Source organism: Cibotium barometz, chromosome 27, assembly GCF_041138505.1.
Source record: "Cibotium barometz isolate CiBa-2024 chromosome 27, ASM4113850v1, whole genome shotgun sequence".
NCBI lineage: Eukaryota > Viridiplantae > Streptophyta > Polypodiopsida > Cyatheales > Cibotiaceae > Cibotium > Cibotium barometz.
Window position 1 is genome coordinate 19,616,269 of NC_141072.1, and position 15,744 is coordinate 19,632,012.

A 15,744-nucleotide genomic window follows, 5' to 3' on the forward strand; every position below is an offset into this window, starting at 1 on the left:
ATCCAATGACAATAAATAACCATGCTCGTTGGGAGTGAAGTACTTCTCACTTTAACTAGGTAGTAACTTCATCACATACTGGTAATGATCCACTCATTTCCCAGTGCCTTGCAGAGCTGGTAGGTTCTACAAGGACATGAACTTTGCAACACTAAATAGCCCGAGTAAACTAAGAATTTACTTTTTTTGGTTTATGAAAATCATACCTTACTTCCATAATTTGTATAGTAGCACCCAAACATGTGCTCAAAAATAAACACCAATGTTGGATATAGGTGAGATTACACTCCCTGAATGTTGTAGGGCATTTCCCACATATAAGAATCATCTGACAATACTATTTTCCTTGCTAAAAAATGGTTCTATATCTCTCTCAAAGTAGAAACCACTTTATTAGCACTGGTGTAAGATCATGGCTATGCTACCCAAAGCTTCTCTGAACTCTATCATTGGATTTCTCCCCAACAAAAGACTATCAAGTGAACCTCAAGTTCAATCTATCTAAATGCTTGATCACAACAACGTAACAATCATACACACACTTGATCACTATGGAACAAGTATACAACCAATCAAAGGGTAAACCTCTATGTGTACGAGGCTTGGTGTCCCATACCACCAAGACCACAATGACCTTTATGAGCACTTGGCGTCCCATACCATCAAGTGAGCATGAAGCTCATTGTGACACACAAATGGACTCTTGTCTTCTCCTTGAGAAATAGCTACAAAATCTCAAGCATATGGATGACTACACATCCAAAGCAAAGGATGTTTGCAACTAGACCAACTATGCAACATCGTCTATGGTGCACAGGTTTTTAAAGTCTAAAATGGCTATAATTTACGGAGCTAGTAACATCCCAATAATCTAGTGTGGTTTGCCTCCACAGCCTCCAATAATCAATATGAAGTATTTATGAGAACAATCCGAGAACATCCCAATGGCCCATTACCTAAACTGTTGATTAAGCCAGTCTATGAAGTAACAAGGGAAGGTATAAAAACTAGCCACAAGGTAGCTTTTAGAGCAAGATCTCTTAGGGACACTCCCATCAAGCTCCCATCATATCAAATGAAAGGAGCAATGAGATACTCCAAAGGTGGGTACAGTAGCTCCGTACTCTATTACAAATCACGTCAAACAATTAGACAATGAACATCATCAACACCCCAAATTCCTATGTGTGTGGTAAACTCCGAACTCAAAGATCACTATGGACCTCACTCTAAGAATACTACAAAACTTAAAGTAGATGATCTCTATGGACCATGCACAAGAACTTGCATCTCTACGGACTAAGCATAATATACTTTGGTTGTTAAGTAGCACAACATTGTGGTTGTTTAGTATGTCTAGATCTAAGAGATCATCTCATAAATCTAGGACCATACAAGCACTGTCAGACTCTCTAGCTTGACTTTGTTAAGTGCAACATTCACTAAGCCTCAGCGGGATAGGCTACAACATCATAGTCCAAAAATGCAAAACAAAAATGGGCAATGGATTGATATGCATTATCCCAACAATGGAAGCTAACGTCCTTGTGTGCCTAACTTTGTGTGTCAGTTCTTATTGTGGATGTTGTGAACGAGCTACGTCGCCTGCAAACTATTTCCAAATTGTGCTAGAACAAGACCTTAGCACACACATATTACTTTGCTTATTAAGACTTATGTCATCGTATGTGTGTTTCACACCCCCCCCACACACACACATTTAAAGCGTGTGCAAGAGTACTTTCCATGGGAACCTCCCCCAAAGCATTAAAAAAATAAAAAAAATTAATAACCTTATAATCATCCGGTGGCGCTCGTTGTGATTAGGCGCTGCCTGTTTCCCTTCCTCGTGGGAGATAGCTTGTGGATGAGCGCCTGTCTTGACCTCAGTAGCATGAACGCTTGCGATTAGAACCATCAGGAGCTTCCATTGCGTACATGCCTGTGGGATAATCCATAGTAACGCATGACGATGATGATGATGAAAACTCAGCCTTTCCTTGTAGCTTTACATGACAATGCAAAACCCCAAATTGTCTCATTGGACTGTAGGGACTGTAGCCAAAAGGGTACTCAGATATTTAAAAGGCACTCAGCATTGGGGTATTGTATATACAGGTGACACACTAAGTCTGCATGGGTTTAGTGACTCTGACTATGCAGCCAGTCTGATGGATAGAAGAAGCATCAATGGAAATGTCTTCTTTCTTGGTGTAGAAGCCATTTCATGATGTTCTAAGAAGAAGAATACAATCAGTTTGTCATGTACAGAGACTGAATACAAGGCTTTAACCACCTCAGCTTGTGAAGCTATCTGGCTGAAACGATGCTTGCAAGAACTTGGTCTTTATGGAGTTGATGGTCCTACTCCTATTCTTTGTGATAACATACTAGCTGAAGCCTTAGCCAAGAATCCAGTCATGCATCAAAGGACCGAACATATTGAAGTCAGAGAACATTTCATCAAGGAGAATATTCACTCAGGTAACATAGTGTTGCAGCATTGCAATAGTAAAGAGAATATTACAGACATCTTCACTAAATTTTCTAGGCAAAGAGCTCTTTTTCAAGCATAGAGTAGGCCTTGGCATGATGGAGCTTTCCTTAAGGGAAGGTGTTTGAAGAGTAAGGGAAGGCTCCACACTTTCTCCATGCTTAAAGCAAGGGAAGGCTCAATAATCTTCCATAAAATAAACATGTTTTACATTTTTTTTTTTGCAGATCTGAGTCAGCAGTCTGAATCAGCTATCTAAGTCAGCTGTAATAACTGAATCAACTATCTAAGTTATGTTGAAGTTTTCTTCCAACCTACAGAGTTTGTCAGAGCCAGTTTTCTAAACCAACTGACTAAATCAGTTAGCTGACTGAATCAGCTATCTGAGTTGATTGTCAGCTAACTGATTTAGTCAGCTGACTAAATCAGTTAGCTGACTGAATACAAGGCTTTAACCACCTCAGACTGAATCAGCTATCTGAGTCAGATGACTGAATCAGTTTGTAGTCAGCTATCTAATAAAGGTTTAGAGATGTGCTGATCTTGAGGGAAGGTGTTAAAACATTCAAGATTCAAGATTCACACCAATCTAAGGTTTCCTAAGCCTTGCAGATGTGGCACCTGTTTGGTAGAAATCATTCCCTACATCAAAGGAGGAATTACAGGTTACCATGATCTCAAGAGATAATTCTGCATAGCTGACCTAACCGCCACAATAATTTAGCTGACCTAACCACCGTAATTAAGCTACAAAATTTTGGTCACACCTACCTGATTATATTGAGGGAGATGAAGCACAACGTGGCAACGAGCTGCTCATCGTGGATCATTATAAAAGCCGATTTTGTACGCAGCTGATAGTGAACAAGAGTGAACAATAGTGAACACAAAAGCCACTTGTTGAGTGTGTAGTCTAGTCTAACACTCACAGCACTGTATTGATTGTAATATCTGAGCTGATTGAGCTCCTAGGATAGGGTTTTGGAGATTAGCCCTTTTAGATTAGAGTCAAAATTTATCGTTATTGTATCTTATCTGATTTAGTAATATAAATAGTGTTGATTCGGTTTTAACTTGTTCATTCAATCTGATTGCTAGTTGTTGTGTCGGATTTTCTCCTATCCTTGAAATTTTGACACCAAGCCAGTGCCATAAGTGCAAAGGTATTATCTTGGCATGGCATCCATATCCCTAATAGTTTGAGCTCAATAACTCAATAAGCACATGTCCCATCACCCACATGAGCCTAGAGATAATTGCATCCCTTGAAGCCCCAAATGTGGAGGGAGTATTTCTATGCCCCCAGATGTATCTACATAATCTAGCCTAGTTTACCACTTCCACCGATGGAGATGGGGATGGGACTTATTGGAGAAGGATCTTGAGGCAAACCCAAAGCTATAGCTCAACTTTCCATGGTTTGAGCCTCAACAACCCCCAAGTGTTATAAATGAGGCCTCTCATCACCCTATTGTTGGTGAAGGTTCTTGATTTGTAGATATTTGTTGATGAAGGTCCTCAAGGGCTCATCACCTTTGAGATAACGAGTGCCAACTTTGAGAAGTAGATACTCATGAATGAGTACAGTTGAGGATCCAAGGATAGTGGCTCACAACCTTTGAAGTCATTTTATTCTATAAAGCTTTCCACTAAACGACATAGTACTTAAAGTTGTGCTACAAATTCTATTGAACAACTCCATCTACTACCATTGACTCACCACCATGCCTCACCAATTCCAAGGATGGATTTTGTATTAGAAATAGGCTCCATTGGATGTCAAGGTGGATGGAAACCCCTAGCTTCTCCACAATATAGGGTTGTCTACTCTTGGATGAATAAGGTGTAAATAGGCAAGTGTTCACTATTATGATGACCTTATTGTGCAAGAAGGCATGTTTGGAGGCCATGTCTAGTAGAAGGCATGTTTGGAGGCCATGTCTAGTAGAAGGTTTTGTAAATCAATGAGATTAATTGCATGCCATTCCTTAGGATTGGCATATTTCCATAATTTTTCTTAAAGTATTGGCATGCTAGAGGACTTCCCCTTTGAGCCATCTCTAAGTGATCTGACTACACTTGACTTTAGCACTTTTCTATGTTGTTGACATCTTGGAATGCCTATGGTAGATTGATTCCTCTCCCATGAAAGTTACTAATGATCCTTCTTGGGGATTTTTGTTATTATATGCAGAACCATCCCTTGGCTCTCTTATAGTGGAACCCAAGCCAAGGGGTGATTCTAGGGGTGGAGAACCTCCCCTTGGCTCTCTTATAGTGGAATCAAAGCAAGTGGCAATGATGCAATTCTTTATATATGTGCTTGTGCACCAAAACTATTCCTTCTTCTCATATTCAACTTGTAGGGAACACTAAATTTTAAAATTATGAAAAGGTATTCACCCTATTCGAAGTGCCAGAAAGACCGTATTATGAAATTTAGGACTCTCCAAATGTTAAACCATAAAGATTAATGATCTTAGTAAACTAATTAATGAAATTTAGGACTCTCCAAATGTTAAACCATAAAGATTAATGATCTTAGTAAGCTAATTAATTATACAAGTCACAAAGGTGAATAGAAGCAAGATAAAAAATCATTCGTGAATTTTAATGAACATTTCATGAATTTTGGGACTATCATCATTAATCATCTTAACTATTTATTAAGTATCTAATGATTATTAATTAAAATAATCACTAAAAACCATATATATCATTGATAAAGGTTCAGATGTAAAACATAAGATATACATTGCAAAAATTCTAGAGATTTCAAAATTATTGATCTCCCTCTAAAAAAATTCTAAAGATCTCTAAATTATGGATCTCCCTCCAAAAAATTAATCACTCATGCTAAGCCAATTACTATTTCTTTATCTACAACTGTTTTTTGATAAAAAAAGTTCAATAATGTCTACATCATATCTCTCCTATCAATTTTTTTCCCAATAAAAAAGCTTGGCAATATCTGCATCGTTGCTCTCTTGAGCATGTACTACCTTGAGATCCATATGTGCCTTCTCACATGTTACTATTTAAATCTTCACCTTCTGCTTGGTGACTTTATAGGTGCCCAACTCCATACAATTGTATCTTTATGATCCCATCGCACGATGGATTACTTTTATTACATTTCCAATACTTAACCTTTATATGTAGTTGCATCATTACATCATCCTCTTGCAACAATAGCCCAATACTACACTTTTAATGGTTTATAAGTATTAGATTAGGACTTAATTTCAACATCAAATAATGCAACACCCAACCATATTGGATAGATATCATCACTTGGTATGACAAGAACAAAATCATCATTGTTGTGCACATCAACCTGTGGCTTATACTCCTCTTTTGGATTATTGCATGCAAGGCCACAATAGTGGTCTTCAAGGACCTTCAAACCAAAAATTTCATTTCTATTCTTTTCATGAGAATCATTTCACTAAGATTACTTTCCACACGAGCTTTTTGGCAAAAATTCATCTTATGCAATTCCTCATAGAAAAAAACTGGTATTTCTAAGTTTAAAATGCTTCTCTCCCAATAATCTATAACTAGAGTTATGAAGCTTTTATATTCATAGGTTACTATTTTATCATCAAACCAAGAGCTCCAACACTTAGTGAACTTTTTTAATGTAGGAGGCACCATATATTTTTCCTTCATGTATTTCCATATTTTCAACGGTTTTGGTTGTCCAATTAGCAAGCATTGGTTGACCTTCATTATCCAGCTTCCAAAGCTGATTTCCTTCAACAGGTATCCATTCGGGTGAATTTGGATACATCATGTGTTGGAAAATATGAACTCCATCTCAAAGGAAAAAGGAAAATTATAAAGGCTTTGAATGTCCCACTAACTTATCTTTTGTATCACATAAGACTACTTTTGCAAAATTCTTGAAATCTTTCACTTCCTCAATCAAGAATGTTATTGATTTTATTGATTCACAGAGATTAAACTCTTGAAACAAATACGCCAAAGTTTAGACTCCCTCTATATTCTACAATTATGGTGTGTGCTTGGAGTGATGCATCAATATCCTCATCCAACCATTAGAAATCCAAGTTGAACCATCTAGAAAACACCACTTGCAACTAAAAGAGATAGGTATGCAAAGAGATACCCTTCTTATTCTCTAGCCTACTTGCAATAGTAGCACACATGGAAGACGAACAAATCTTGCATTTTTGTTTGCACCTCCAATTATTGGTGGAGTTTGGTTTATGTCTTTCTTTCCAATATCCTTGACCTTACTATGATAATCCACTTGCATGCTTAGATAAACATGTAGTAAATATATTTTAAAAAACCTTAACTTGATGAAGAATGTAAAAGATCTCCAAGTCTTGGAAGATTTTCATTTTCCAAGTGAGGAAGGTACATTGCAATAGCCTGCCAATTGTAAAATCTGATCCACTAGCCAAAAATGTCTATATGCTCTTTGCCTATGTCCATGTGTAAATATAACAGTTAGGGACACTGGAGTTGTACCATATGACCAAAAGACAGTGCTATATCAGGAACTCTTATGATGCAAGAGTTTTAAGTTGGTCCATCTTACCACCATAAATGATAACTTTGGATCAAGCTAGGAGGAGAGACTCCATGTAATGCCATTGGTTTCGATCGTTGTGTAATAACCTTTTGAAAAATTGGGAATAGACTACATTGGATCCATTAGTCCAGCCGCACGACAAACGCAAGCCTAGTATATAATTGTGGCCACTAACTATTTCATAAAATGGGCCAAAGCAAAAGCTACTCGAAGAGCAGATGCTCGTTCCACTACTAATTTTTTATACAAGCACATCATATCCAGATTTGGGTGTCCCCTAGAGCTAGTCAGTGATGATAAGGGTTCCCATTTTATCAATTAGGTCATTGAGCACTAAGTTGATAGGATTTATGATGATACAATGTAAATCATCACCTTACTACTCTCAAGCTAATGGACATGCAAAAAGCACTAATAAAGTCATTTGTGTATCTTGACCAAGACTATGGAAGCTAGCTGAAATGATTGGGAGCATAAGCTAAGAGCCGCAATGTGGGCCTATAGGACCTCTTATAAGGTACCACAAGACAAACTCCTTTTCAGCTCGCCTATGAAATTGAAGCAGTGATGCTTAAGGAATATTTGGTGCTTCCCAGCCTGAGGATAGCTATGAAAAAATATCTAAGAGAGAATTCTCTAGCTAAAAGATTAGTCGAATTAGAAAAGCTTGATGAGACTAGAGTAATTTCTCTAGTAGAAATGTTCAAACGCAAACGGTGGTTTGACCACAACCTGAAATCTATAGAGCTATAGGAAAGAGACCTAGTACTTATTTACGAGGTTGGTTCTTCCAAAGCAGAAAAAACTGAAATACCGAGGTTGAGCACCATTCAGAGTTGTGGAGCTCACTCCTCAGGTAGATCGTATCCTCAGGGTGTAGATCGTATCAAGATCATTGATGGCATTGAGATGCAGGGCTACATGAATGTTAGCAAAATTAAGAAATACTATGGGTCCTTAACCCAAGACATGTTGGAACAAGCACAAAAAAAGAAGCAAGAAAAGCTGAGACAAGAAAGACTCAAGAAAGAAGCACAAGAAGAGGCTAAGGCAAGGGCAGCCTAAGCCAAGGCAAAATAAAATGGACTGATACTCCAAATAAACATGGTTACTCTACCTAGAGATAGAGCTTACGCAACTCAAAGTAGCACTTTTTGTGGGAGGGACAACTGCTAATCTCCTCACAAAATGATTGACTCGGGAGTAAGTCATAACTTGCCCCCGAGTCACAACTTGCTCACAATGATTGACTTGGGGGCAAGTCACAACTTGCTCTTGTATGAGACCTGGGTGAAATTGAAAAAGCCAAAGTTGGAACCCACATTAGCCAAAGTTAAAAGTTGCATGTGGGAACCATATCGAGTCACAACTTGGTTGCAATGATTGACTCGGGGGCAAGTCACAACTTGCTCTCCTATGAGACCTGGGTGAAATTGAAAAAGCTAAAGTTGGAACCCACATCAACCAAAGTTAAAAGTATGCATGTGGGAACCATATAAGCTTTTGGATGTTTGAAAATTAATGTTTCCCCCAGAAATAATCCTTGGCCATGTAAGGTTTTTGTCATGCCTGCCTAAGAAGAAGAAATGTTGCTCAAACGAAGTTGGATCTCTACTGCAAATTGTGAAGTTAATTGGGAGCAAAGAATTGCCCACCTGTCATTTGAGGGCTGTAGATATACATTGCCCGCTACTATGGAACACCATAGAGCCCAACCATAATCTCAAATTTGAGCAACCACTATGGGATACTATGAAGGGAATAGGGAGATTTCGATGACCAAGTCACGAAGCCCTGTGGTGAAATCATCTATAAAAAAACCTCGTAAAACAGACCAATCACCCCAACCACCACGCCCAAACCCGCCAAGGAAAGTGGTAAGAGAGACAGGAGGCAGAAATGGGTTCCGACCAAGCACACCACTCTACCACGTCAAGTAGCAAAGTAGGTATGGGTGCCCAAGCCAAGATCAAGTCTAAGTCCTGAGCTCACTAAGTCGACCATTAAGGTCGGAACTAGGTGGGAATGGAGACAAAAGTCAGTATTCATGAGAAATGCGATTGGGAACCCATAAGAGCCTAAGAAAAAGCCACAAGAATCTTCCCAACTCAATTTCACAGGAGGTACCAAGCAAACCGGGGTAAATCTGGTGAATTACCCAATTCCATGTCCTAAAGGAAAAGCTGTCGTAAAGCAAACCAATAAGACCACATGTCCAAGAAAGATATGTTCATAAAACAAGAGCCTGCAGATTCTATGGACTAGCTGATTCAATGGATGGAGCAAGAGCTGCAATGTTCCATAGAGGAGGTGTAAGGGTTACACCAACATACTCCCTTTGCATCAAGAGCTTCATCCAGATATGCTTGGGCCTCTCCCATGGAGCCTCATGCTAGAGCTAACCACAATGACCTTGCACAACACACCCCGGAGGACTAACTAACTAACACTCTCTCTAAGAAACCCCAAGTTCAACACCATGATTTTGCAAAACCACAGCCGTGATTCTGCAAAATCATGATACATTACTTCTTCCCATCATTATCTTGGAAGGTCAAAATCAGCGCTAAAGTGCATCTAGACCCACTCTCAACCCCCTAAGGGCCAGACCCTCACCATGATTCTGGTGGAATCACGATCGTGATTCTAACATTACTTGCAGAATCACACCCCAAAACTATTCTAAAACTCATCTTTTCTAAGCCATGGTAGTGTTATATGCTTGGAAATGCAAGAATCACATGTCCTTTAGCAATTTCACTCGATGTGATTGCCTTGTAATCATGGTGGCCATGAATGCTGTGATCATGCCAATTGTTACCGTGATCACGACACAAATCCCAAGGTCTAGTAGTTTGTGCCACATGTTAAATGCATTAATCCATCCACCAATCGTGATCCCCTTGGCTTTAAATAGATGATTTTTTCTATTTTGCCATTTTTTAAATCTTTTTGCAAATTTCACCTTCTTGGAGCTCTTCGTTTATGCCTACATCTACTGTGTCTGATGTGCTGACTTCATAATCACAGCAAACCAACCATATCAAAACTATTGCATCTACTGTGCTGACTACATAATCATGGCAAACCAACCATATCAAAACTAACAATGAACCATGCAAGTAAAACATTCCAGTTACCAACGATAATATTTGATGGTTACTCACATTCCATGGCAACCGTGATCCGCCAATTTGTGAAATCATGGTGCGTGATTACCATGTCAACGTCACCGTTGATCGCGCCAAAAGAATCACAATGGCACGTCCCTAATCATGGTGCCACATCACCAATCATATAAAAAAACACACAACGTGATTGCTACATCATTTAGACATGATTGTCACATCATCTCTAAATAACCACTGCCTACACAATCACGGATTTTAATTCTTCAAGCCAACCCTTCAATATTCACAGTCAAGCCTTCTCCAATATTTTACTACTCTTAACAAATGCAATAATGAAGGTTGTCAGCATCATGGCAAGGAAGGAGACCCATCAGGATCTGCTATACAAGGAACAAGGTTCACGAACTTCCTCAAGGGGTGATGACAGGACACCCAAAAAGAAGTCGAAGGGGAAAGCCACTCAGTTGGTCTTGTGTAGATGTACTCTTTCTCTCTCTCATCTCACAGATTTATGATTTTGTGCTGTTACTACAGTTATCGATTACAAAAGGTAGTTGAGGGCTTAAGGTTGGTTTATCAATTTCCTCAAAAATGATAAAAATAACCTTAAATATAATTGATAAATCATCATAAGTAGAAGTATATCCAACACAATAATCCAAACACGTTATGAATTTACAAAATAAGTTCCTACATGCAAGAAAAAAATAATCTTAACTCAATATAAATTTCTCATAAACCTTACAGAATATTTAAGAGATAAAAGATAGATTTTTCATGATAAAAAGTTATTATATTAGTAATTAATTCAATTAAACTTACTTCTTAGATCTCTTTTTAGTTGTTGAGTCTTTGACATCTAAAATAGGATAACAATATGAGCTTACGTGATAATTTATACTAATAAATTATACTTTAATTTACAATATGAGCTTACGTGATAATTTACTTTAATTATACTAATAAATCAATGTCTACTAAAGTAATTAATCATGAATACATATTTAAGCATTTCAATTTAGTCTCAACTTTTAAAAACTGTATTAATAACAAAATAACTTATATAAACCCTTGTCTATATTTGGATCATCTATTGAGAAACTTACGAAAATAGTGTCTACTATCATATGAAATGACTACATATTCCACTTAAAGCCTTATGAGATTTTTAAAAATTAAGAAAGTCTCTTATGAAAATAGTGTCTACTATCATATGAAATAACTACATATTCTACTTAAAGCCTTATAAGATGTTTAAAAATTGTGAGTCTCTTATTCTATAGTAATAAATATAGTTTAAAGTTTGTAAACTTTTGTCAAAGTGTTTGAAAGAATTGTTGTATATGTGATTGGCTCTCACAAAAGTTTATAAACTTTTGTCTAACACAAAGTGCTTGAAAGAATTGTGATTGGCTCTCACAAAATGCACCAACAAAGTATATCATTGTACAAAAACATGTGTGCAAGATTCGATCCTAGTCTATTGTTTAATTAGCTATAAAAATCCTTTCATTTAGACCTACATTTTAGAGTTCTAATTGATATTTAAGTCTGAGATTATTTGTATTACACTATGTATATATATTTAGAAAGCAATAAAAAATTCATTTATTAAAGCCTTTAATCCAAATGTAGTCCAAACATCTTTGCATTATAACTATAAATTGGCTTATAAATTCTTATGCAATTGAAAATCCTAAAAATATCCCAGAAAATCCCAATTTACCTTCACTATGTACCTGATGATATGAAAAAGAAAACCTTTAATTTTCACTATCTATGTGTTCTAAATAATTCCCTAAAATTGGTTAGTAAGTAGCTGTGATTTGTATTGGGATACCAATAATGAAGCATTCAAAATAGTCAATTTTAGAAGGCTGGTCATGAAGATGAGTAATCACTGCCAACTCACAATGTGGCAGTCCAAAGAAAGACCAGAGGATAGCAACTATACAACCTTCCATTGTCTACACTACATGACAAGATTTATAGCTACAACATTTGGACCTTCTAGGTGTGCATCATTTCGAGGGTATTCCCATGTCTGCCCCCTGAGACACTTCATCCCAGAGGCATTGAGTGCATAGAATATGGGTTAAATAAAGGACGTTAGGAAAAATAATTGGTGCTTTTTGGTACCTGCACTTTGCAAAGCCCTCCGTGCACCACAGCTTTTGGTACTCATGAAGCCTCTTGGTGCAAATGTGCATAAGAACGAATGCCATCATGTTGCACACCAGTGAAGGATGCAACATCAAGCCTTAGCCACGCAGTACCTACGACTTGAGAGAGAGGCTTTTTCTTGCCAGGAAGGGAGCTGAAGGTGGGGGCACCAGCTGAGCTCTGACATACGCAGCTGGCAAAGAAAAGAGCTTCTTCCATTTCCCCACATAGGCCCGTTTGGTGAAATTATTGTAGTCATTTGCTTCAATGGAATCCAAAATTTGTCGATACAGTGTCAATGATGCCCATACCTGCGAAATATAGAATTTTGAAAAGCATTCATACCATCATCACTGAGAGGTTCGAATTGAAATGAGAATAATGATGATATTAGAGCAGAAAACTATGATCCTGTCTTACCGGCCATCTGCTATCCTTATCCAGCTCCGCCACCCCCTTCTCTGATTGATCAAAAAACATGCGGGCTCTCTTTATCTGATCCTTCATGAAGGCCCTCCACTTGTCTGTTACTTGGCCAGCAAAAATGTCATTCTCCGATACACCAAACTGTGCAAGCTCATCCCTCGGAAGATAAATTCTACCACGTCTTGCACTGTTTTCGGCATCCCAAAAACACAATTGTTAAAAAAAAATGAACTCAGAAGAACCAACAAAGGGTGATTGGCTATATGCATACATTAACACAACCAGAAATTTAGACAAATGCTTAGGATCTTAATAAACATCTCCCCCACACACATACAGGGGGAATGGAGGGGAAAGATCCCCCGCACACAAGGGACAAACGGTGAGATCTACCCTTTTATTATTAGGGATCCATCTAAACCTTTTATCATCAGAAACATGGCTGTGAGCCAGTGTAGAAGTCACTGAAATACTTACTCTTCACCAACATCTCGCAAAATGTTGGTCAATTGATTGGCAATACCCAGGGCCAAGGAAGCATTGAAAACACTTTCAGTGGTGGCTTTGGATTCAGGTGCAATGCCCATTACAGGCACACTCATTAGCCCCACAGTTCCTGCAACATAGTAGCAGTAGAGGTAAAGCTCGTCGAAATTCTCATACCGTGCCTTGACCAGATCCATTCTCATCCCATCAATCATGTCACGGAATGGCTGTAGTCAGATGCAAGAGCAACTGTGAGTAAATTATGTGACCTAACAACTACAATCAAATTAGAAGATATGTCCTTATATCAGCCAACCTGAATGTCAATTGGGAACTTTGAAACTGTGTCAGCCAAAGCAGCATCAAACATATCATATGGCTTTCCATCGAATACATCTTCAAGCCTTTGTTCCCACCGATTAAGTGCTGTTGGGGTGATATGAGGGGCATTTGGTCCATCCACTAATTCATCCGTTCTCCTGCACCACACTGCATTGCAGCTAAACGTAATCAGATCCAACTCCATAATCTCATCTACAACAAACATTTCATCTCCCTGATTTTTACTACTCTTTCCATGATCTTAACCCATACATTCACTGTGCTGTACACAAATATTTCCCTTGGCTTATGCTCATGGGCAGACATTTTATAGGAGCATATAACCTGTTTGAAAGAAACATGGAGTTTCGAATCAGCATACAACATGCTACGCAACATGCACCTTAAGATTATCATTCTCACGACAAAACACACACTATGATTACCTCTCATAGCAAAAACACATTAAGATTACCTCTTGGTAAACCCCCTTAGTTACTCCAAAGAGCACACGCATATGAAATTTCCAAGAATACAAAGATGCATGAAGACTATTGAAAAGAACAAGAAGAAAAACCCAAGCGTGCTCAGAAAAGCACAGCTGATAAGGGACGGCAACAGTGCACTTTTAAGGCGACTAGAAAACTCACCATAGATGGCCCAAATCGCCTTCTGACGCTCTGGAGTCATCAGCAATGTACCTGGCAGGAAACATCGCGTACATTAGCATGGAAGAATCCATAGCCATGCAAGCGCACTATAGGTTTACTTAAACATGAAAGAAATCATAGCTTTCCTTCAACGTGAAAGCACACCATAGTCTTCCTTCAAGCTGTTGTAGACGGTTCCTGTAACTTGATATTAAACCACAGCCTTTCTTCGGCATACAAGTAAAGCTATGCAGAGTTGCACACTGTGGACAGCCTACCTTTCAACATAGAAGTACACCATAGCTTTCCTCAGTATAAGTGCACCTAGCCTTGGATATAGCATAGCAGCATACCATGGCTTTCAAACAACACAGCAGCATAGCAGGGCATGCATGCTCGTCATAGAGATGCAAATACACAGCAAAGATTGCATGAGGAAATGAATTAGTAGAAGCAGAGTGGTATTTACCAAGGTAAAATGTCTTGGCGTACTCCTCGCAAACCTCTCCACATCGCAGGTAGGCTTCGTTGAGGAGGTCCAGAGCGCCCCCGGGAATAACTTCAGGCTTGACGTCCAGGATTCCCTGGCTCTCGATGCGGCGATTCACCAAAGCCGCCTGCTTGAGCACAACGTCGGACACTCGCTGCTCAGACGGGGACAGACCAGCTGGCCTCCCGTTCGTGGAGACCCTTGACAGAAGGCCCGAGTACTCGTCCTGCGCTATAGCTGCCGTAGCTTGGCAACATATCCTGGCTATCGGCCTTAGGGTTTTGGCTCCAAAAGCCGGCCGCGAGGGCCGAACCAGGGGGCAGAAAGAGATGGAGAGGACCTCCGGGGCTGCAACAAGATTCACAGTGGCAGCTTGCATATTGCGCGGCTATGGGGGGGGCGGGGGGGGGAGAGAGAGAGAGAGAGAGAGAGAGGGACAGAGAGAGATAAATGCAGAGGCTGCGGAGAGAGGCTGAGCTAAGGTGATAGCAGAGAAAGCATCGAAAGTGGAAGATGCAAGTAGGTCCTCAGCGGCAGCAGGCGGTGGAAGGCAGAGATGCTAATGGCTATGGCGAGCATCAGGTAATGAAATGGAGAGGAAGGGGGAGACAGAGAGAGAGAGAGAGAGAGCGCGAGAGGAGCTCTATGAAGACGCCGGCATCGCAGGTACAGAGTGAGGACATGAAGGGTATCGAACGACCCTACCTTCTGTTTGGTTCGCTTTTGGAAGCAACTCCCCAAACAAAACAAAGTACAAAAAAGAATGCAAAAGCGTCTTCACTTCAGCCACGTCGGACCCTTTTGCCACGTGGATATCCACGCCAGCAAAAAGACTGGTGCTTAGCATTTCGCCACGTTGCCGAAACATCGAGAACTGCGGCCACTGTCTAAAAACACGGTGGGACCCTTTTGCCACGTGGAGCTCCACGCCAGCAAAAAGACTGGTGCTTAGCATTTCGCCACGTTGCAGAAACATCGAGAACTGCGGCCACTGTCTAAAAACACGGGGCTACGTGTTG

The 15,744-nt window shown here is 39.4% G+C and overlaps 1 protein-coding gene across 1 annotated transcript; it reads right to left on the reverse strand.

Annotated features, from left to right (window-relative positions):
* Window positions 1-12,004: 12,004 nt before the first annotated feature.
* Window positions 12,005-15,409, reverse strand: LOC147623146 (phytoene synthase 2, chloroplastic-like). The gene is made up of 6 exons (XM_086821203.1): window positions 14,705-15,409; window positions 14,236-14,286; window positions 13,581-13,753; window positions 13,256-13,491; window positions 12,773-12,965; window positions 12,005-12,663 (listed from the first exon to the last, which is right to left on the reverse strand). Exons 1-6 carry the CDS (start codon window positions 15,102-15,104, stop codon window positions 12,466-12,468), a joined length of 1,251 nt encoding a protein of 416 aa, XP_086677329.1. The 5' UTR covers window positions 15,105-15,409; the 3' UTR covers window positions 12,005-12,465.
* Between the last annotated feature and the right edge of the window lie 335 nt (window positions 15,410-15,744).